Raw genomic sequence first — 23,899 nt, 5'->3', positions numbered from 1 at the left:
CACCGAAAGTTACTCCTGGAGCTAGTCGAGTGTCGTCTGGAATTATATCTACGTAGGTATACGTATCAGCAGGAACCCGGAGAAAACTAGAGCGCAAACTCGGGACACACCCGATCACTAAAGCAAGCCTTTCACCCGGGAATCGATACCTAACCCTGAATTTTCACAGCTACAATTCTGACCTGGCAGGTCTGACAAAAAAATGTATGCAAAAATTGTGCCTGCAGATAGTTTCCAGCCTATTCGTAGACGCAAAAAATCCTTGCTGATCCATCTCATTGGCGAGATATTCAATTTTTAATGATCACAATCAATTATTTTTCAATATCAACCACTTTTTGCATTACTTATGTATTTTTTACTAATCATATTTCGTATTAACATATTGCAATATTACTGCAATTTTTTGACATTCTTGCAATGACACTAATGACGAAGAAGTTAGAATTTAGTATAGCGTTAATATGACAAACCATTAAGGGGGTATTCTGGTCTAGAAATTTGAAAAAAATCGATTTTTTTTGCATGTTTTCAAAGGTGGAACCCTCAAAAATATGCCCTTAAACGGATTTTTCAAAATTCAAATTATTTCCGAAGATACAGCGGATTTACAGACGTAACGAAGTTAGAATTGATCGCTCTGAACTGCGAGCTTCTGCTTTTTCAAAAGAAGGCAGAACAGCTCGGTTTGCAGAAAGAACTTCGCAAGACATTGCTTATGAGAAAGAAGAAGGCCCAATGTATGGATCTGGGATCGCCGATTAATCCAAAGTGAGTATTAAATATCTGAGTTATTCTATTCAAATCGTTTCTCAAACTTTAGACGCGTTTTTCTCAAAACTACTTTTTTCGACGTGGTTGTCACGATATCTCAAGTTCTACCTGACCGATTCTTTTGAAATTTGATGAAAATCTTTTTTATATCTCTCTCTATCGCTCCTGCCTTGGATTTTGGAAAATTTTAATTTAAAGTATTTTAAAAAAATTCGAAAATGTTAAAAAAAGGGAGGTAAAAAAAATGTTTTTTTTTATGTCGACGCCATTTCGTGAATTTTAGGCATTCTAGACCAGAATACCCCCTTAAAATGACGATCAAGCGATTTTCAGTCAGTTCTAGACTTGCTAAATATCGCGACTTTACGTCGACGTCGAGCGTTCTTCAACGTTAATTGCTCACTTGGCAATAATTTCCTCGTAGTCAATAAGAAAATGAAATTTATGGAGTGTTATAAATCTCAACAATTTACTACCGAGCGTAATAGCTTTAAGCCCACTTAAACGTCACACTTCTAACTGCATGAGAGGAACACCGTTGACGATAAGAAGAATAATCATAATAAGGGTAACACGATGAAACGTAGTGTGAAATCTCGGATACAGCCGGAGTGTCGAATCATCATTGTAAAATTATCGGTTCCGCCCAATTGTCCCCTATGAGATCCCATGCTTACGGTTGTGTGCAATGGGGTGTAATTACTAGCGAGGGTTGCTTTCGCGGACGATACGGGAAACCCATAGACCCCAAAGTCACACCAGACAGGCTAAAACGATCATTGTTATTATCTTTTGTGCCCATACAATGCGTCAGTGTTGAACAGCGTCGCATTGAAGTTAGGAACGCAATGATCTACGCTTTTATACAGTATAGTTGTTGCAGATGCGGAGAAAAACATTTGGCCAAATTTTCCCCTGCCGATTGTCTGCTCGCGTTGTCAATGACGAGGATTGTTGGTACATATGCAGCAGCAGCAGCAGCTGCTCGGATTATCAATTTTGAGATGAAAAATCCGGAATCATCGAGGGTCGATATTTTAGAGTTAATGATCGAATCGAATTTTTGGGTTCAGAATAAGCGAAGATTTTTACTATTCTGTAAATTAATCTTGATTTTTTATTATCGTAATTTTTTACATTCGATTGGTTGTCCCGTTTTCGCACCGCAGTTTCCAAGTTCGCAAAGACAAAAAAGAATATTATCTAATTCGAATTTCGAAAGATAAATTCAGATTCGTGATTAACTATTTTAAAGCTCTCGAATAGCATATTACATGGAAATATGACGATTTTTTTTGTTTTGAACCACGATTATGGATCCACCGTTACAAATTTTGGAATTCTGATCAATTTCTCCGTAAATCGAAATATTTTTTAGATTATTTTCACATCATAATTGATCACCATTTTGAATTCCGTAAGCTGACTTCAGATTTGTGATCAGCCACCCAACAAACCAATGAATCCCAAATTTCACTAAGAATCAATTTTTTTTTTTGTATTTTTTGTCAGTTTATTGAATACGCCGAATTTCAGTTTTGAAAATTTGACCTTAGATTCGTGATTAGCGAGCCAAAAACCTCATGATACCAATTCTCAAGATGTCGTGGTTTTTATTTCATTTTTTAGAATTTTATTCTTTCGATCACAATCTTTTTACCATTTTCAAACTCGAAATGAATGATTATTATTTTCTTCGTATATTTATTCTGTTACTCATTGCTGAAAAAATTGATTCGGCGGTATTAAATAACATTAAAAAACATTTTATTCCTGTCGAGTAATAATTGTTCGCAGAGTTTAGGCACTGTTTGAAAATTTGTTTGTTGTACAAAAAAAAAAAAAAGAAAAGAAAATGAAAAGGTATTGAAGATAATTCACATACTTTCTTGACAATTTTGAAAATTAGTTGTAATTAAAAGTTTGAATAAATAACAATGATATTAAGCGGAACAAAGAATTTCAGGTCTTTTATCGTGCAGCTATTTAAAACGTCTTTTTCGATTTTAGTTGAAATAAAAAAGGAGACCCAGGGGAACAAAAACTGAAACGACAAATACATATTTGCAAATTATTGTAGAATAAACCTGTGCTTCTTTCTCTATTGATTGGGACTTTGCCATAATTCGATTAATCATAGATTCCGAATCATTGTTTTAATTTCTCATGGATCATTCTCTCCAATAATCGTTTTTGGGATAAACCATTAACTGAACCTATCAATTTATTGTTTTTCAATTAATGGATTAATTGGCCCATTAAATTTATAATTCTTTCGATAAATTGATTAATTATAAAAACAATTAATACAAATGTATAGTTGATTAATTAATCTACTTTTTTTTATAAGAACAGTAAAAGAATCTTGCTGAAACGTTGAATAAACCTTTGAATATCTGAAAATTATCATCGATTAATCGCCGAAGTAATAAGATATGTGAATATTTTCAAATTCCGAATGCACAAGTACGAATCCGTATCTGCAGTTTGCAGCAGGCTGCACGTTTGGAGCACCGGTTTCATTATAGCGGTTTAGTAACAATGCTCTTCCCTTTCTTCCCTTCCTTCCCTCGTCCTGCACAGGCCTCCAGAACAACGATGCCCACTTTCTGGGGCGTATAATTTAATACAGGATTGAATTCCGTGCGCATGCAGCACACAACCAAGGCCCAATTTAAATTCACTTTGGGCATCAGAGGCGAGTTGCGAGGAAGACGAAGGAAAAGAAGGAGGGAGAAGAGAAAGAAAACAACGAACGTAACAAGGAAAGAAAATAAAATTAAATGAAATATTTGAAGCAGACAAAAAAAAGGAGCCAAGAAGAAGAGGCGGAAGAAGAAGAAGACGAAGAAGAAGCCCTTCTGCAGCCTCGATCCACCTTTCCTTGGGCCTTTGGTAGGCACATCAACTCTGCTACGCAAACTACTTGATTGCCCTGTCTGCCTATCAGTCTGTCCTGGCTGTCTGGCCGTCTAACCAAGTCTGCGAAGGCTGTCAAGCAGCCACGTAACATTTCACGAGTCCGTTTGTGAGCATTCATGAAGGGTATGCAGGTGGCTCTGCATTAACCAGGGTGGCCAAAGTTTTTCTTCCAGGATCAATTGAACGAATGATCAATTTTTGGTACAAGAAAAAGGTCTGCAAAACTGTTAGTGAAGGGGGTTTATATTGTACTGTATATTCATGCACTATAAAATTACACGTAATCTAAACTTTCATTTGTAATCTACTATCCAAGGTCATCACCAACTCCATTCATCAGAAATTAATGTACATATAATAGTTTAAAAATTAAACAATCTTTTTTATCTTTTGAATCGTCTGCAGGTAAAACAGGAAAACGGTAATTTCGGTAGACTTTTTTTTAGACATTCCATGCGAGAGTGTAGTAATAACGCAATTTTTTTTAACGCAAACGACGAAGACTTGCTATTTAATTTCTCAGTAGTTCAAATTTTATCATAAATAAAATTCCGAGTCACTCAGATCCTGACGAAGTCACGTCTTCCGTGGTCTTAGTCCTAAAAGCAGCAAGTGACTACAGTCGAACCTCGCCACGCTGCAGCAGTTTCTTCAGTGCCCCCCACTCTAGATACGCGTCGTGCGCAGTAAGATGCGCAGAAGTTTTCGGCGCCTCAGAATCGACGCGGAACCAGTCGAGTGAGTCTGGTTTCTACCGTAAGCGTAGATGATGTGCATGGCGCATATCTGCGCGCATTATACACGCTTCAGCAGCGCATTTTTACGACTTTTGACAGCTCTTGCGCAGCGTTTTGCGCCTGAAGCCATCGCGGCTAGCTCCGTAAGTTCCGCGGTTTATGTTCAAAGATCCCAGAAACTGGCGAACGTGACTCAGAAGATAAAATTTCACGGATCAAACTTCAAGGAAATAGTGCAGCCACAATGCAATTACTGCTTCTGAGTTTTTCCTAGCGTAGGATTCGTCATTGCACAAGGAAGTTTGATAATCTAATAAAAATAATGTCATTTAACATTATTATCTTTACAAAATTAGTGTTTAATATTGTATATATATACTGATTAATTTTTTCTTTCTTTGATACCATTTCGAATCGATTTCCAGAAAAAAAAAATAAATAAAAATAATTTCCCTCACACATCGCAACGAATAAAATCTGCTCTACATTCAACGGCTAATAAATAATCAGTTTTGTAATTTTTCGTTTGGAAAAAAAAAAATGGAAAAACTGGATAAAAATTTACCGATTTCACAGCGTCAAATTTTCGTGACGTTATAAATTTAGAAATTATCATCAATGTACCATCAATGGATTCAATCTGGCGTTGTTAGCGTGACCGAGTTTCGTATGAAAGAGAAGACCCAGTTATAAATTGCACGTTTAAATTGCACGTGGGATCCGGAGCTGAGAGGAAAAAAAAAATTAGCACACAACTTTTCGCTGTCTTTTACACGTATAACACAAGGTTCGTTTCAATTATATACCCAGAGAGCATAATAAAACCAGGTGGGAAGAAGAAGCGCAGAAAATTTTAAACAAATAATCATTAGACGATCCTTTTTCAACGCGCCTCCCAAATGCAGCTCGCGTGGAACCCAACCGACTGGTTCGGCTGTTTTTTCCATTTTTAAAGCATCGAGGCGATGACGTGCGGGTGGCGCCAGGCAGCCAAAATTACGGTGTTGATTAATCCTGACGCGTGTGGCCAACCTGGTAACAATTCTTTACTTCAAATTCCTAAGCTTCTGCTGCAATTTTATTCAAATAAATATACAGGGTGGCTACAAATTTTTGGGAAAAAAATTTCCGACACGTTTCCAGGTTTTTGAGGAGCTAAGACCTAGTTTTCCCTGACATTTTCCCAGTTCTAGTAAATTACTAAAACGTAAATCGTGACAAATTCAATTGGAATTATCGAAAAAAATAATGAACAAAAAGTTCTTCGACGAAAAAAGTAAACTTGTTACCTCAAAAAATGACTTCTAGTTCTTATGATAGAAAACTGATATTTTCAGTGTTTTTCCATAACGAAATTAAAAATCTCCTGAAGATTCTAGGTTTTCCATAACCCCCTTTAAATACTCTGACGTTTCCAGGTTTTATTGAAAAACACTGGAGTGTGTGAATTAAAAAAAAAAACGCAAGACTCAAAATTCATGACTTTATCAATATTGCGAAATGTTCAAACGAAACGTTTATATTAAGGAATAAAAAAAACTATCCAAAGTTTCGGTTTCAGATATGTGTTCGAAATCAATTTTTTACCTTCATTGCATTCCAAATACAGTGTGATTTTCCAATAAATTGAAATCTTTTATGCAATCTGATCGAATAATCCGTTCAACAAAGGTAGAAGAAACACTAGATTTCAGTGTATAATGAAATTTAAACTTAACTACACAAGTTTCGGCCAAAACTAGAAGAAGAATCGAAAATCCGTTTACGATTTCCGGTCAAACACTAAAAAAAAAAACTTGTATCCAATTTCTCCTCAAAAAAATACAAGTATGCGTCAAATTTGCAGAATTTTTCATGAGTTTTGCAAATTTTTTTCAGATTAACATTCGTTTCCGAGACGATTCATCACCGTTCCAAGAAATAAATTCGTAAGCAAAATTTATATACTTGATGACTACGCAGATCGACGTCACATATGAAATTAAGCCCATTTAGATGCACTGATTAAATTATCGACTGGATAAAACTCACACATCTAACTATTTGCTTTACAAGATGTTACACCACCAGATAGATTGCAACTCGATATAAAGTTGTCAGGCTTGAAAATTTATATCACATTGTTACGCAGCTGTTGCATTGTTGAAAAAAGGAAGAAGAAAAAACTCTGCTGGAAAAAATAGCTGCATATGATGTGGGCTGTGGTTTTTTTTTTATTATTATTAGTATTATTATTACCTTATTTTCTTACCGGTTTTTTATACCGTTCCGTTAATATATCATTCGCAGAGTCAACCCGCGGGCGATAAGGTGTCTGTAATTTTATAGTGCGCCCATCCTCGTCGGATAAATTTATTGCAAACTTGAATCAAGGTGTGTGCTAAGCTTGAGTAATCGCACATCGTATACATTCGCGTATTATACCTGTAATTAAAACAATTAAGCGATGAAGCGATTCGGGGCAGATGAACAACGGGGGGGGGGGGGGGGGTCGAATTGATTCGTTTATAGCTGCTTTCGCTGAGCGAACAAATAACAGATTTTCTAAGGTTCTTAAATTTTTCAGACCTCGTCGATCATAAATCTCAAACCAAACTATCCTCTTCGACGTTTAATTAAACTGTATCAATTCACAATCAACGATTTGGACAATATTGGTTTGCAGTTCATTTCATAGTCTAGTAAAATTGGGTAAAAAATTTTATGTTTCCATGCTTAGTAAATATAATCATTGAGTGTTTGAATCAATGAAGGAAATGTAGGTATTCATAATTAATTGATAAAAGGTTATTAAATTCAAATTCGTTATAATACCTTTCAGGATTTCATCTCTACGCGGTAAAAAAAAAAAAAATCAAAAAAAAAAAAAAACTTCAACAAAATGTAACGCAATAAATAAAGTGAGTTTTTACAAACATGATGTTTATATTTGGTATAAATGCTACGTCGTCATGACATTGTTGATAAAAAATTTTACTGCTCTAGTTATTATTGTAAATATCTGAGAGCGTATTGAAGCTATGCAAAAAAGTTGCTATACACGCTACGCACTAAGCTGTCCCGTAAATAAAGCAAGGTTTCATGTAGAATATATGTATACCTAGTTCAAATGTATATATATGGGGCATTCCAGCTATAACCGAGCGGCTATTATTTAATAATTAATAAATAATAGCATAAACAACGTTAACCGTTTACTTACTACTTTTTTATGAATAAAAACATATTTTTCACAGTTTCATAGCAATAAAAAAAAAGTCGAAAAATGATTTTCCCATTATGAGATAGCAATCAAAATGAAAAAAAATAATTCTACTTTGAAAATTGTTAAAACGGAATAGGATAGAAAATAATTTGTTTTTGATAAATGCGTACGTTTTTTTTTTTTTTTTTTTTTGTCGAAAAGTAACTAAAGAAAAATCAGCGTGACGAGAAAAAAAAATCGTCGAGATAACTGGAATGCCCCATACGTATATGTATATATCGTGAGTAAATTTCACACGCCTGGTGCTTATCAAGATGATACAATTTTACGAAGAACGAGCGTCGTCGCGTTTTCTTCATTCACTGAGCTAAAAGATAATGAAAATATACAAAAATGTAGACGGTTTCTTGCTCCTACCAAAAGTAAACTGGAGGGTATATTAGAGAATAATTGAATGAAGAGAAGTTGCAGGGAGACACTGAAACAATAATCTGTTTGGAATTTCCTAGGGGTCGAAATATCGCAGGGTGACGAAAAGAAAGAAAGAAGTCGGATGGAGAATCGGTGGTGAAGCCAACCAAAGAGAGAATCTTTGGTTTAATCTACTGCGCAGGATCTCAAGTAAGAATTCTTACAGAAATTCCCCTTGGGACCATCAATTTTCAAGACCCTCCACAAAGCAACTATTCGTAAAAGAGAAAAGGGTAAAAAAGAAAAAGAATTTTCGATCTATTCGACGCAGGTCGTAGAGTCGAGATTGTCAAGATGATGAAGTTCAAGAGTGAACAAAAGAAGAAGAGAATTAAAAAAAATGCCTGAACGAGAGTAAAGTTTTATTTTTTCTTTAACAGAACAAATCGTCGAGTTAGTGGAATAAAAAGACGCGTCGTTTTGATTTTCGAAAAAGAGACACGCAGTTTTTGAAGATGAAAAAAGGGACACGTCGTAGATTTTTTTATAATAAATTCATTTTTTATTTCAAATTATAATTTCTTTGCTTGCTGAATTATTTTTTAATGCAAGTATATTGTCATGTGCCATAATATGTATTATAATATTATGTATATTGTATTAATCGCGTATGTACTTTGCCTGAGGAAGACAGAAAGACATTTTATTTATTCCATACAGTTATCATTTTCGGAATAGCAAAAATTTTACATTTAATAAAAGTGACATAACTAAACATATTTTACAAGCAATTATTAATAAACTTTATTTTCATTTTTTTTAATCCACAAAACGTAGCTATATTCCCTTTTGTATAAACTTCATATTTTTTATTTAATTCACTATTAAAAATATTATACAATTAAAAAATTTGTGATAAGAAAACTCATTTACCACGTGTCCTGTTTTTTAAAATCAAAACCTTATCACGTTATCACGTTTTTCACCCTTAAAACCGATCGGTACTTTCCACATAACAACGACGCGTGAAACGAACCGTGGATTTCTTAATTTAAACAATAACTCTCCGGCGAGGCACATGATGTGCGTATATTAGGGTGTCGACAAATTAGCTTCAAATAAGTAGAAAACAATTGCCTAATTTTCTCAGATTCTTACGTCAACTTTAAGACAGTCCGTTTTGTGGTCGAAGTTTCTTACGGAAATAACAGAGGAAAAACTTTTTTTCTCAGTATATATTTTATTGTAAAAGTAATAATGTTAAAAAAAATTTGTAACCCTGAGGTTTTAGTCAGAAATGGTGCAACTGTCTGAGAAAAAATTCACATAATCATATCACGCAAACTCGACGAATTGCACACCCTCGAAATCTGACTTTTTTTTTTTTTGCATTTAGAAAAAGTGTAATTCATCTAGATTTGCTGATATTGTGATGTAAATTTTTTTACAGATAGTATCACTAATGCCCACCACAGATTTTTTAAAACATTATTACTCTTGCAAAAAAATATATACCAAGGAAACAAGTTTTTCCCATATTATTTCCATAAGAAACTTCAATCACCAAGCTCACTATCCCAGAGTTGAGGTAGAAATCTTCAAAAAATTATGCAATTGTTTTCGAATTATTTGAAGTTGATTTGAGGGGTGGGGCGGCAAAAATTCGTCATCACCCTAAGTAAGGGACACCCTAGCGTATATACATTTATACGCATCTAAAAGCAGTAGGTAGCTACAACTGGTGGAAGGAATGAGACCATTTCCTCTTCGGAAAACACTTTGTAGTTTACTCGTGCGCCGGTAATTAATGGGCTGCAGGTCTCTATGGTTGCACCAAATGGGGTTGGCATGTCTTTTATGTCGACGTTCTCATGTTCTGTTACCTCCACGACGCGATTCGAATACTTAGGTACTCTTAGATTTATAACGCGTTAGATGGCCACCCGAACTTTTGTCACGTTTTCTTTCTCTCAATTCCAGCAAGCAATGTCTCAACAATCTTTTTTTTTTTTTTTTTTTTTGGGTGCCGATTCAAACGTTTCAATTAGTCAAAAGTACCCCTAAAGTTTACTAACCAAAACTGATGTTTATTTAAAAGATATCGATAATGATTTAAAATTTTGTTGTTGTTCATTATTCGCTATATCGACAGTGTTTTCACCCTCAGGGATTGCACCCTTTGTGGTTTTGGGGTACGCTTTAGGGTCAGATTTCACCCCTCAAATAGCCGAGTTAGCACGTGGAAAAGATAAAACGATAATGTTTTTGGCGCACTAGAACATATGATGGATAGAAGAAAATTTAAAAAAAAAGCGTTTAACGCAGGAAGTCAATGTCAAAATTTTGATGATGATGAAGTCAGATTAATGACTCTAATTTATTAACATGGATTTCAAAGGATTTCTATTGATTTCCACCCTGTACGATTTTTCGTTCATTTCCAGTGTACGAAGCGATTTCTGATGACTTTCAATAATTACTAAGCATTCGAGGTGAATTCACATCAGTGATTACCGGATTGGATAGACTCGCTAAAAATCCCATAGAACAGTGGAAATAATCGGAAATCAATGGAAATCACTTAAGAAACTCAAAATATTCCAGCTATTTCTTCAAGTTCCTAGAATCAACAATTTTATGTCCAATTATTAAGTTTATGATTTCCTTGAGTCGATAGCTCCGAATCGTAATGTGATGAGTTTATTTTCGATTATTTGTATTTCCCGCGAAGTGATGTGACGCCTGCCATTGGCCACGACACTTCTTGCGTCACTGCTGACCGCGCGGAGCGCCACCTGACGAGTCGGAGACAAACCTTCAGACATATACGAATTCCCGACTTATTTGCACTGCATTTCCGCGTACGCTGATATGATTTTTAATTTCGTACTTCGACGTCAAACCAGTTGCGTATAAAACGACACAGTTAATTATCATGCGTTGTAATAAAAAAAGGAGACATGAAAAATTATGAAAGCGAACTGCTGCAACCATCTGCTACCAGTTTTCTGTCTTTACATCCTTAAAAAAAAAAAAAAATTTATATTCTGAACACAATATACTGAGAGCGAGAGATGGATCCACTGCAAAGATACGAGAGGAAGTTGACCTCTCACCTTTGACGGTGACGCTTTGAATAAAAAATGGTGCCTGTTACTTGCCTCGTTTGAAAACAATTTTTATTTCTATTATACAGTCACCGGACTGTAATATCCGAAGTCATTGTGTTTATACACCATGAATGGTACGAAACGTCGAGTAATGCTTACTTGAAGTCGCGCTTGATGTTTGTTGTAGGTGCATTGTGGGATGCGCGTGTAAACGTCACAGCCACATAACTCAAGGGGTATTATTGGATTGAATAACAGCCCAAATGTAGCCATTAATTATTTGCCCAGCTGTTGGAGGCTACCACAAAACACCGTCGAAATTTATACACATAATAAGTGTTAGAAAGTGCGCGACGTCTTCTACGATACAGTTAAGTGTTGAAGTAGTAGAAAAAAAAAGAAAAAAAAAAAAATCGTTACCGCTCAACTACACCAAAAAATTTATTAGGGTCGAGTATCATTTAAAGGGAGAAAATAACGGCGATATAAATCGCCGTTTTATTCTATTTTTCCTAGGTTATATAAATTTTTAACTCCATCCCACCTACAGCGAAACTGTTTTGTCTTCAGGGTACATGAACGGCGGTGATTGAACATCTTGAAATCCGAGCTTGGCGTCTGAATTCTCGCCAGATAAATTCAGATCAAATTTTTATCGCTGTATTTTTATCGTATATAACATGCAAGAGCTGTGAAAAGTCTCGAGCGCTTTTTCCTGCATCTCGTATAACTTTCGGGGATAAAAATACCCAAATCATGGGGTCCGTTTTAATGGTGCGTATTATAAAACAAGCTGCGTCGAAAAGCTTACAATTTCCTGTTCGAAATTCCTTTTATCGGTATAAATGCAATAAGTTTATTTATCGTAAAACATAAATATACGCGTTACAATTTATTCCATCTTAAATTTCATTCACGTTAGAGATTAAAAAAGGGAGATTATAATTTTCCAATCCCTTGGATATTTTCAATCCTAAAAAAATCGATTTCGTTCCTATAATATTAAAATATATCGGACATTTTATCTGTCTATCGAAATGCAAAAAGAATGTACAGTAGCACTTAAAAGCATTTTGACAATATGATTCTCGATATTAATTTGGCGCATGATTTTTCTTATTTTTATTCGTTTTAACTTTATTTTCTTTCGAACGAGAGTTTCTAAAATTATGTGGATCATCGAATTTCTTTCAATAAAAAATATTATTGATTTTTGTATATTATATATTTGTTTGTACTTAATTCAATCACTATCAAAATACTTTTAAGTATTACTATATCATGCATTCAGAGATTAATATTACGTTATATTCTATACTTTTTCAACCTATTGCAAATTATATTCTATATATATATATATAGTTGTAGAATTTTCTCAGCAATTGTCTAATTCTCACATGTCAAAGAAAAGAATGAAAATTTTCAGTAATTTCCAAATCAAGTGTAACGATCATCTTAAAAAACCGATACAGAAACTGATTAGAATAGAATAAAAAAAAAAAAAAAAAAAAACAGAAACGAATATAAAACGGAGTAACGTATACATATTAAATAAATTAGATATCAAAAAAAAAAAAAAAAGCAGCTTCAGAGAGTACGAAAGCTATGCACGAATTATCACGAGCATTATTCGCAACCTGCACATATTGCAGTGCTTCCAAGTACACATTAACGTACCCAGAAGCGAATTATCGTCCATAAGCCATTAGTAACTAAAGTAAAGTATGCCGCCGAGTGGGCACTTCGGACTGAGTCAATTTCTAAGTTGGCGAGATAATGGTTGGAGGAAATTCCTGTGAAGTACTTTAAAATACCTGCAGTCAACGGATCATCTGAAAATTTGTTCTCTTCGGTATTGAAAAATAGAACAAAAAGATAATGCATACGGAATGTTAAATCAAAGCTACATAAAGTTCATCGTTTCAGTGTGTAGGTATAGGAAACGCAATTAGCTCTCGACTGTAATAAACTTCCTCTCAGCGTGGGAACGTTTATGGCTTTTTATCCGATCGAAGGATCGCAGGTATGAGTCATGTGGATTCACGTAATACCAACGCGGTTCGCGAAATTGGCACAAGTTCCAATTAATTCCTTGCGAATTTGCGAGTCTTCTGCTTCGGTTATCAATCTTCATCGATGCCAAGCTTCAAAGCCCGCGAAAACCGCAAAAAACCAACCAAACAAAATCACGATTTGGGCAGGATCAAAATGTGTGTTATTCTTTCTTTTTTTTATTGCAATGTGATTATTTTCTTGATAGTCATGGAGTCTGAATTTATATGCAATTGTTAATAATATCGAAATTCGGATACATATTCAACCAGTCAAATCACAAATATCGAAATAAAGACACGAAAGTGTCTCACTTTAGGTACGATGAAGGAAAAAAAACTTCATCGTTCCTAGTTGTATGCAAAATACACACAGATCTGCATATAAAATCAGTGATAAGTTTAACAAATCGAATGTTGCCATGAAATCATCGTAGAATAACCATGATTTTGTTCTCAATCACTTCTCCGCATATCAAAGTTATTATAATATAAAAAGTAGTGAAATCGCTCCCATCAACACCTCTGGAGCAAAAACCTCGCGCCAAGTACATTAAAGTCGAAACTATTGATAAGAATTCACTTTGCAATTGAGAAACCACGAAAAAGACAATTTACATTTAAAATTTGAGAGGATGCTCCAGTCTGAGCGATGATATACTTACAACTTTTGCAGAAAATTGAAAATGAGAAAAAAATCATCGCTCCTGAACTAAATTTTGTCAAATAATGAAATATTTAGTGCGGCAAAATATCTATAATAATTTCGAAAAATCGAAGAAACTGTTTTCTTTTTTAATTTTGTATCGGTTCCGCAGAGGCTTTGATATTTTTTATCTTTTCTCATACCGTAACTTGAAAATTCGCTTAAAACTGAAACTCTTTCGTACACAACTTGATAATTTTTCTAATATAAGCTATAGTTGTACCGTATAACGAATCACATCGACTCGGTAATTCTTGAAATTGCGTGTTTGGATGTGGAAATGACACAATATTTTTCTAAAGAAAATTTTATCCCAAACGTTTGTTTGATGAGGCAATTTGAGAAAATGAGGAAAAATTCGTCAACTTCGTGGACTCAAAAATGTACGAATGCGAGGAAAAAATAACTTTTTATAGTCATAATCCGACTCCTTAACCTCAAAAACAGAAAACACTCAAACCCATGCTTTCAAAAGTACATAAATATTCACCTGAGACACCAACAACATTCAATTACTTTACGACACCATTTAGCGATTGTTACCACCAACGGCACGGGTGTGATTAGTTTTTAAACCGGTGATTGAGAAAGTGAAAAAGAAAAAACTTTTTTCTGCCTAACTTGTATTACTGTACCTGTAATCTATAGTCTTCGAATCATACTTACATTAATCCAAACTATGGCATTGTTGATGTTTGTATGCATATTTTGTCGATTGCTGAGATCCAAATGCCATCGAATAAAACTCTTTAGACAAAAAATCACACACACTAAGGCACCAACAACTATCAAAAACAAATCACAAAGTTTACACCGATGGTGAGAAGGCCCGGCTTCTGGCGGGTCGATTACACGTGGGACACCCCTTACCATTGAACGCTGAGTCCAAGTAGTTCGCCACCAGATGGCCAAATGGCTCAGCAGTTGGGTCAAGAGCGATGCTTTACTGCGCCAAACAGTCTTGCCTCGGCATTTAGAATGGACGCTCTGAGTGACGCCGGATTTTGCTAACTCGTCAACAAATACGTATCGTCTCAACACTGGATTCACTGTTATGGTTTCAGTCCTTGTTGACCATTCTTATGCTAAGAAGAATGGCGGAATACAGTTCGTGGATAGCGTAAGTGAGTTCGATTCCAATGAAACTAGTTCGAGTGACGAAGTGGAAATAAGAGGTTCAAGCTACGGAGATGAAGCAAAGAGTTCAGAGGACGAAGGGGAAATTGATAATGTAAACAGTAGCGTGGCCCGAAGGTGGGACGACACGTGAGAACCTAACCTAAGAAGAAACAAGTTTCGGAAATACCCTGGACTTAAAGTGAAGTTATCGTCTGACGAACGACTTTTTCCAACTATTTCTTACGAAGGACTTGCTTAAGACTATAGTGGCTGAAACAAACCGAAACGCAAGAAACTTGATATTAAACTATCGGATAATGAATAAGAAAACAAGATTATCCAAATGGAAGCCTTTGACTATCAAAACATTGAACATTTTTCTAGGCTTATGGATTCACATGAGCCATATTCGGATAAACCGTTTGGAAAATTATTGGAGAACCGACATATCGTACAACTCACGTTGTTTCAGAGATCATATGTGCAAAAATCGCTTCATGATGATCTTGAAGTGTCTACAGTTTTCGAAAAACCCTCAAAACGACGACCGTTTGTCGAAAATCAAATGGCTCCAAAAGTATTTTAACCAAAGAATCGACGATGTTTATTATCCAGACAAACAACTTACCTTGAAGGAACCATTCGTGCTGTGGAAAGGCCAACATCAGCCTTACTGGCGGGCTTTTGAAACCCAAAAGCACAGATCCAACATGAAAGTATACACTTTAAGAGAGTCGAATGGCGTTATTTTGAAAATAAAAATGTGTAACGAAGACACGATCACATCGAAACACATATCAAACCTTGTATATTACCTTACGAATAATTACCTCGATACAGGACACTCTTTGTACATGAGTGATTACTACAACAGTATTGCTTTGTGCGAAGAGCTCTATAAGAATAAAACATACGTTACTGGAACCCTAAAGCCGAACAGGAGGGGAAATCCACCTGAAGTAACGATTAAAAAATTTGCAAAAGGTGAAGCTGTAGTAAGATATACTAATCCAGGAATAGCGATTGGAAAATGACGTGACAAAAGGGAAGTTTCATTCATTTCCACCGAGTTCAAAGGTGAAATGCTAAAAGCAAAAACGAAGCAAGATAACAGTCGAATACCGAAACCTATGGTTGAGTACAACAAAGTCATGTCGGCAGTCGATAAGCAAAATGAGATGCTCGCTTGTTATACGAACGAAAAAAGAACCGGCAGGTGGTACAAAAACATCGGTAATCACATTATATCGATTATGCTTCTGAACGGTTATTACCTTTACACGAAATATTCCACCAAGAAGAAAAAGATTTCTTACGACGATTATCGGCATAACATTGTGAAGATTCTTTTGACCGAAACGAATAAACAAATTGCAAAACGTCCTGAAATAGATTCTACAAACCCGGCTAAGCATTTACCTGAAAAATTTGGTTCGAGTGAAAAAGGACTCCAATTGCGAAGACGATGCAAAGTTTGCTGCTACAGAACGAAGCTACACACATCATTTTTTTGTCCATCTTGTCCAGGAAAATGTTTCAAAACGTATTTTAAACACGCTAAAACGTAAACGCTCAAGCAGCATTATTTTATGCGTATGAAAATTTTCGACAAACATGAGTGTGAATAATTGTCTCAAGTTTAATTAATTTCTATTTTGTCGTTTTTTATTTTTTTATTATTATTTTTAAGCATTTCTGAATCACTTGTTCATTTCATTGTCACGTTTAGCGCGATATAATTCATTTTTTCAGATGTAAATAAAAGATCCTTGTCATATTTTCTATGTATTTTCTATTATCGTTAATATTTTCTTTAATTGTATGTCTCGAAATATTTGGATGAAAAATAAATAAATTATATTTAAATATTCGAAACGAATTTGATCTCGTTGATGATAATTAATATTATTAAGTATCATACCTGAATTAATTATTCATGATATTCGAACAAGCCGTTTCTCTGTCAGATCGTCGACCATCGGAGGCTGCAAAAAGTAAAAATGACGAAAAATAATCGATTATTGTTCCTCACAATCGGTTTTGGTTTTTCAGTCCCATGAACGACGTAATAGAATATCAATAAATATGATTAAATAATCAAATATTATCATCGTCTTACTTACTAAAAAAATATTTTTAATGAATCAATAAATCATCAACAAACTTTTTCTTCGCTATTTAAAACTACGTACCAAAATTCAAGAAATTTTGTTCTCAATTGCACCTTTTGAAAAAAAAAATCACTATATAATCTATTAATCGATTAATTTTTACCGTCTCAATCGAGTCGTGTACGATTATTATTCTTTTCCACTCGAATAATCGATCGATCGATTGTTTCTACCTTAGTGGCCATCGCTAGCTAAAAGTCGTTCGAGGATATCAGAAATTTTCGCATTACGCGGTGTGATCGGATTACACGGTTATAAAAATAATCGTTGCGGCATGAAAATCGAAAATTCAAAGAGGCGTCAAACTGCGCCTAAAAAAAAAAAAAAAAAAAGACTGCGATGCGTGGGTGTGTGTATATATATATATATATGGTATAAAATATCCTTCGCCATGATCTCTCCTCGGTTTAATCGAACAAGGGATCGCCGTCGGTGTGACGCAGCCTTTTTCTTGTTTTCTTCCATTTTTCCTCTTCCCTTTTTTCTTATTATTCTACCTTTATCGAATCGCTCGTACTGCGTGACGTCGATCGAGAGATAAACCTTCCTCCCCCCCCTGCAGCCTTTTCCGTTTGTATGCAAATTCAACCTCCCAACTTATATGCCACACATGAACATGATATCGCATATATATCTTGTACCTGAAAATTTACATCCCTTCTCACACATCACGGCGTGTATATTATAGGTGAATATACAGGAACGCGGACGTGAAGAAAGCAAGGAAGAAAGAGACAGAGAGACCTGATAAGAAAGAATTATTTTTGACCACTTAACACTTTCAATCAACTTTAAATGATCTTTCTTAATTCGTATGACTATTAAAATATAGAAAAACTTAATTTTCGGATAGAATCATCGAATTTTTATAGTTTTTTCGGGTTTACATCCGCCATATTAGATCCGCTATCTTGGATTTAGAATGTATTAAATTCTGACTTCAGACTCGTGATCAGCAACCCCAAACCCTTGAGTGACAAAATTCAGGCATTAGTTTGTGCAAAGGGCATAATATCGGCATAAAGACGGGGAAAAGGGATCCCGAATGAAAAGAGACGAACCCAACGACGGGATGCCTTCTTGCCGCGGGCCGCCAAAGGAGTCGATGAAAAAACTCTCCATTCAAAAGGCGTTAAACTTGGAAGCTAGAACCCAAAACTGGATGGAGGCCATCGGGTGATCTGCTAGGGGATGAAAGACGCCCGATTCTTGTCTCTTTTGTCGACGAAATGCTTGGGTGAAGTCAGGTTTGGTTAGGGTTCACCCAGTGGTCACAGCTTCTGAATCTGGACCCAAGAAATTGATTTACTTAAATTCAAACCTGTCGAAAAATTTATTATAAATATTTATTTATATTAGAGTGGCGCAAAAAAACCGATTATTTATTTATTTTTTTTTTTCAAGTCTCGTGTGACAAAATGTTAGTTTTTGATGTTTTCAGAGCACATTCCTAAGGACAGTTCAAAAAAAATTTTTTAAGAGGTCACTCCACATTTTTTAAAACGTCAGAAATCGTCGAAAATCGATTTTTTTTTTAAATTTTTTTTCTCGTTACGGTATAATTTTATAGACAAAAAAAAATTAGTTTCCGAAAGTTTCAGTTCAAAATTTGAATTTTGAAAGGTCGCTCATAATTTTTTTTCAATTTTTTGGTGCATTTCTTTAGATCTTTTCGAGCGACCTTTTAATATTGATATTAAAGTTTCATAAATTTTTTTTCTTTAATTCAGTAAGAAAGAATCGATAACAATACACCACGACATGAATTAAAAATAAAACAAAATACTGGAAATACAATTTTTTTAATTTAATATTTTGACGATTTTTGACATTTTAAAAAATTTGGAGCGACCTCTTAAAATTTTTTTCGAGCTGTCCTTTGGAGTGGGCTCTTAAAACATCAAAAACTAACATTTTGTCACACGAGACTCGAAAAAAAAAATAGTCGGTTTTTTTGTGCCATCCAAATATATTTATATTATATAAATAGTTTTGTTCATACGGAAATGAAATTGCAGTATTCGAAGATATAATCAAAAGTTTGATTAGATTTCACAAAATTGAATATAAAAAAAAAATAAGCTTCTTGAAGCCGTCTGAAAATCTCAAATTTTTGCACTTGTGGCTACCCCGAAATAATAAGTTCAACTTAGTTCCTCAGAGTTTTCGCTTCGATAATTCCACCACGACGAAATATCGGATAGTAACTGTTTAAATCAAGGTTTCGTCTTATTTTCTTATCTTGAAAAAGAAAAAAAAATTAAACGAATAGAACGAGGAATAAAAAAAATTTCCTCGATCGCGTTGCTGTAATTTTACAAAAAATCTGATTTCTATTCAAACTTTCATCCCAGTAAGTACACAATACGGATAAACAAGTTAATTAACAAACAAATATATCTGATCATATATCAACTCCCACAGCAAGTCGGTAGAGTTCAAAGATCCCGAGCAAGTAGAGTGTTTACGCTCATAAATTCGTAGCTATTTGATACATGTTAAGTTGCATCAACTATTACAGTAATTAACGGCGTATATAAATTCCGCATAATTTTTTTTTTATCCTGTATTTCTCTTTCAAAACGTTGTCATTGTCGCTAATATTTTCATTACGAATGTAACGTGTCGTGTTTCGGCAAATCGATTGTTCAAGAATTTTTCTTGAGAAGATCTTTTAATTTATGAAAGTAAAAATTTGTAAACATATTTTGATAACTTTTAATTGTACTTTAAGATTTTTATCGGTTGAACCGTTCCCGAGAAGTCTTGCTTACCGACTTCAAAAACACAGTTTTGAGAAAAACGCTTTTAAAATTTTAGAGGCACTTTAAGCTCGCTTTAAGTGCAGTAAAAAAAAAATTTTCCCTCACTATTTTTCATTTTCTTGAAAATTCTTTATACCATTCTCCCGTCTCAAAAAAGCACTCCTGAATATTTTCAGATTTTCATCCTCAACCGTGAATTTTTTATGATTATTCAAAAGCATCTGAAAACGGCATTTTTCAAAAATCTCATAAATCTTACTTACGATTCCACTCATTTTGACACCCATCCCACGACGGGGTGATTTTTTCTTCTCTTTTTTTCCTAACACTTTACTATTCCGTACAAAATTTTTAGAATATATTCTTTTCTTCTGTACATAATTTCAGTAATTTAAAAAAATTCCGCAACATTAAAACATCGTGTTTTGTTTGTTCGAAATGTTTAAAGTGCTTAAAAAAAGAAAAAACAAAAAAAAAAAAAACTGAATGAAAAATTACGCCACTATGAGACAAGCGTCAAAATGATCGGAATGGAAAGTAAGATTTATGAAAATTTTTTTAAGACGATAAAATCGTGTAAAAAATTGTGAAGAAAATAAAAAATAATTAGGTAAAATCATTGGTCAAATATTAAAAATTCGAGATTGTATACATATATATATATAGGTATAATATTTTTTATGCACCCAGTACTGCAGAGATCATATCGATGCGCGCAAGTGCCGATGAGATACGACAAGTGACTTGGGTGAGAGTGAGAGGAGCGGAGGAGCAAAAGAGCGAGACCAATGAGCAAGGGTGGGGGAGTCGATGCTCTTTTGTCGGCGGTGCGCGCGCAGCTGGATTCAGTCGAACGTCAGCTTCGCAAGAGGCAACATCGTGCGATCCGTTGCGCGCGTCAGAGTTCCGCGTCGTGAAATACGCGTAACTGTCTCCGCTTAATTGTAAGCCGGAATTATTTAGAGAGCCGGGGGGTTGAAAAAAAAAATAGGGCATAAAAATTCTTTAAAATAGAAAATGATATAAGAGAAATAAAACGAGGATTTTTTTTTCCTTATTAATTATACAATACGCGAATCTTGAGAATACGTTTTGCGTAAGGATAGTAAGAAAAAAAAGAATCTATAGGATCTATTCGAAAAATATTGGGAACAATCGTAGGATAAACGTTTAATTTAGAAAATAGATATATAGATGGTAACTATTTTATATCTCTAAGTGCGCGAGTAAACGATTGACCGTATAATTCGTCGTGAAATTTATACTTAAAAAAAAAAATTAAATCAGTGGGTAAGAATTTGGAGAAGCAGGCGTTAAAAAACAAAAAAAAAAAAAGGAACAAACATGGACCGCGATTCTATGCAGATTCTGACGAAGATAGTCATCGATTTTCTCTGCCTTTTCGTCGGTGAGTTACAAATTTGGTAGTAAATTATATTGGGTTGTTTTTTTGTTTTTTTTTTTTGTTTTTTTTCTAAGTTTTAATGGAAATTTAATGACTGCATGTGCGAATAATGTAAAAGTTAATCGATTATGTATAACCGATGATTTTTTATTATGGATGATTGGATTGGACGATGAATTGGCGATCAGAGAGATTGATTGATAAAATTGTTTGTTATTCAAAAATTGATGAACAAAAAAAAAGAGAGAGAGACAGAGGAAGAAAGAGATTTAGACGCGAAAAGTGAGCGTTATCAGCCAGCAGCTGTCAGCTTGACAGCTCACCGCGCTCTTCCGGTCATTTAGATTTTATAGTATAGGCGTCGTATCTATAGCCTACTTCGCGAACTAGGCGACATACATATCCTAATAACACCGGAGAATCTAGGTAACGTGGTGGTGGTTTTCATCTTTCATTCCATGGTCATTTAATCTAATATGAAACTGTGAGGGAAAGCACACGTATGTATGTATGTACCATTGAATTGGAGACACTTGACACTGTCGTTATTGTATAAATAAACCTTTTAATTATTAGCAATACGCAGGTGCGAAAAGTTGAATGCGTTTTATAATTTTAAATACGTTTTTGTGCAGAAGCTTGTGGAAATTTTTTTGCGCTAACTGCCACAGGAATGAGAGGATTAATTAATATCAATTGATTTTAATAAAAAAAATCTGCAATTCGGAATTAAATTTTAAGTAAATTTAAACAATAAAAGTTCAATATTACATCATCATGAAAAATTTTATAAATCAGAGTAAAGTTAGGAATGAAATTTGCCAGCTTGATTTCAGAATGATAATAGTTTACAACAGTCAGAAATATTGACTGAAATGTTGTTGCTATTTTTTATTTTTATTTTTTTTTTTTACGTTTTTATACGACTGCTGAATATCGACAGGTGAACAAACATCGAGTAAAATATTTAGTAAAACCGTCAATCAGCAGGTGATTCTCTTTGATTCTACGGAATGTGTATTAAAATTTTTAGTGAATTTGAAGGAAAAACTTTATTATTTCGAAGATCAATTAGATTCGGTTACTCATTACTTCTATAAATTTGTATGGTAAATAATTTTATCAAATTTAAGATGAAAGATTTTCATACTGATTTCATGAAATGAAAGAAATTGTCTGAAAAAAAAAAGGAAAAAAAGAAACTAAATCATAGATACCTATAATAACAAATTGAACGATAATATTTAAAAAAAAAAGTCGATAAAACTCTGATCGATTGGAAGAAATTGTTGAAATTTAGATTTGCAATTCTCGGCAACGAAATAAATTTTCTGCGGTTCAATTGTAACTCAATTTTCATGTAAAATCATTCAATGAAATGACGGTAAACGAATTTTTCTTTTATCTTCCGATTGTCAATGAGGAGAAAAATTTGATTGGATTTGATTACACGCGTGATATTATTTGGTGAAAGAGGAAAATTAAAAAAAAAAAAAACGAAAATAAAAGAATAGAATAACAATAACAACGATCATGCGTGGAACAGAAAAAAATTGTGATTTTTTTTTTCATTGAGTAATTTTGAGTTTTGCGGTAAATCGAAGAAATGCAGGTGACCAAGAAACGACAAAACTGATAAGATATTCAACATATATATCATGAGTGAAGAGATTACAATAAGTATCGATTGCGACATCGATTGGCATGAGTCATTCGATGGTTCAACGAATAGATATTCTACCTGCATATATCCTGGAATGGTCTCATGCGCTTCTCAATGATCTTTTAGGAATTTAACTATACATAATGCGTGGGCAATTTAATGAAGGCATTTTTTTTTTTTTTATTCATCTGTGTTTTTTGTTTTTTATAACACCGGCTTACTGAGCTAGTAAAAAAATTAAGAAACAACTAAAACTATTTTCTCGTCTCAATTAAATGGAATTAAGTAAAAAAATTGCCTTCACGATTCACTACTAAATGTTAATAAATTATTTTCAATTTATAAAAGTCGTCTTATTATTTTTCCTCTTTGTACAACTAATCAACATGTGACATTGATAAAAAAAAAAAAAAAAAAAAAAAAAAAAACAAACAAACAATCAATACTAATCGTCTGACGTGTGACTTTTCAATATTGAATTTCACATCTGCTTGCGAAAATTTCAACGACAAGTATACCTGATACATGACTTCACCACAACCACGTTTAGATTTAGCACACGGTGCAAAATTTTCACGATTGCAAAATATTTCTAGGTAAGCAAACGTTATTGCAGGTTCAATGCAATTGTAAAAGAGACACAACAACGAGTGAGTCGGTTGGTTTGGCAGCTACGAGGTTTCCTAGCAGAATCGGGTCTCTCACCGACGACGTATAGTTACAACATAATCTACGCACGTGAATAAACTACACGTCATTCTACGTAGTTGATCGTAAATTTTTTCTTCTTTAAGATTCAAGCCTCACGTTTGCCGAGTCTTAAACTTCATTTCAACACCCAATCGAATCAATTAATCTCC

The 23,899-nt window shown here is 34.2% G+C and overlaps 2 protein-coding genes across 2 annotated transcripts in view; one reads left to right on the top strand and one right to left on the bottom strand.

Moving 5' to 3' along the window:
• LOC124410433 (E3 ubiquitin-protein ligase COP1-like) overlaps positions 1-23,899 on the bottom strand; it is a 58,968-nt gene that overhangs the window by 4,693 nt on the left and 30,376 nt on the right. The window lies entirely within an intron of this gene.
• Positions 8,202-23,899, top strand: part of LOC124410438 (putative phosphatidate phosphatase) — a 45,118-nt gene continuing 29,420 nt past the window's right edge. Inside the window, exons 1-3 of the mRNA XM_046888811.1 lie at positions 8,202-8,205; positions 17,931-17,942; positions 21,298-21,379. Coding sequence (XP_046744767.1) covers positions 21,316-21,379 — 64 coding nt within the window. The 5' untranslated portion in view covers positions 8,202-8,205; positions 17,931-17,942; positions 21,298-21,315. The remainder of the gene's footprint in view (positions 8,206-17,930; positions 17,943-21,297; positions 21,380-23,899) is intronic.

The sequence above is a fragment of the Diprion similis genome, chromosome 9 (assembly GCF_021155765.1).
Source record: "Diprion similis isolate iyDipSimi1 chromosome 9, iyDipSimi1.1, whole genome shotgun sequence".
In the NCBI taxonomy this organism is placed as follows: Eukaryota; Metazoa; Arthropoda; class Insecta; order Hymenoptera; family Diprionidae; genus Diprion; species Diprion similis.
The sequence above is the reverse complement of the archived record's forward strand: the minus strand, read 5'-3'. Positions and strand labels throughout refer to the sequence as shown.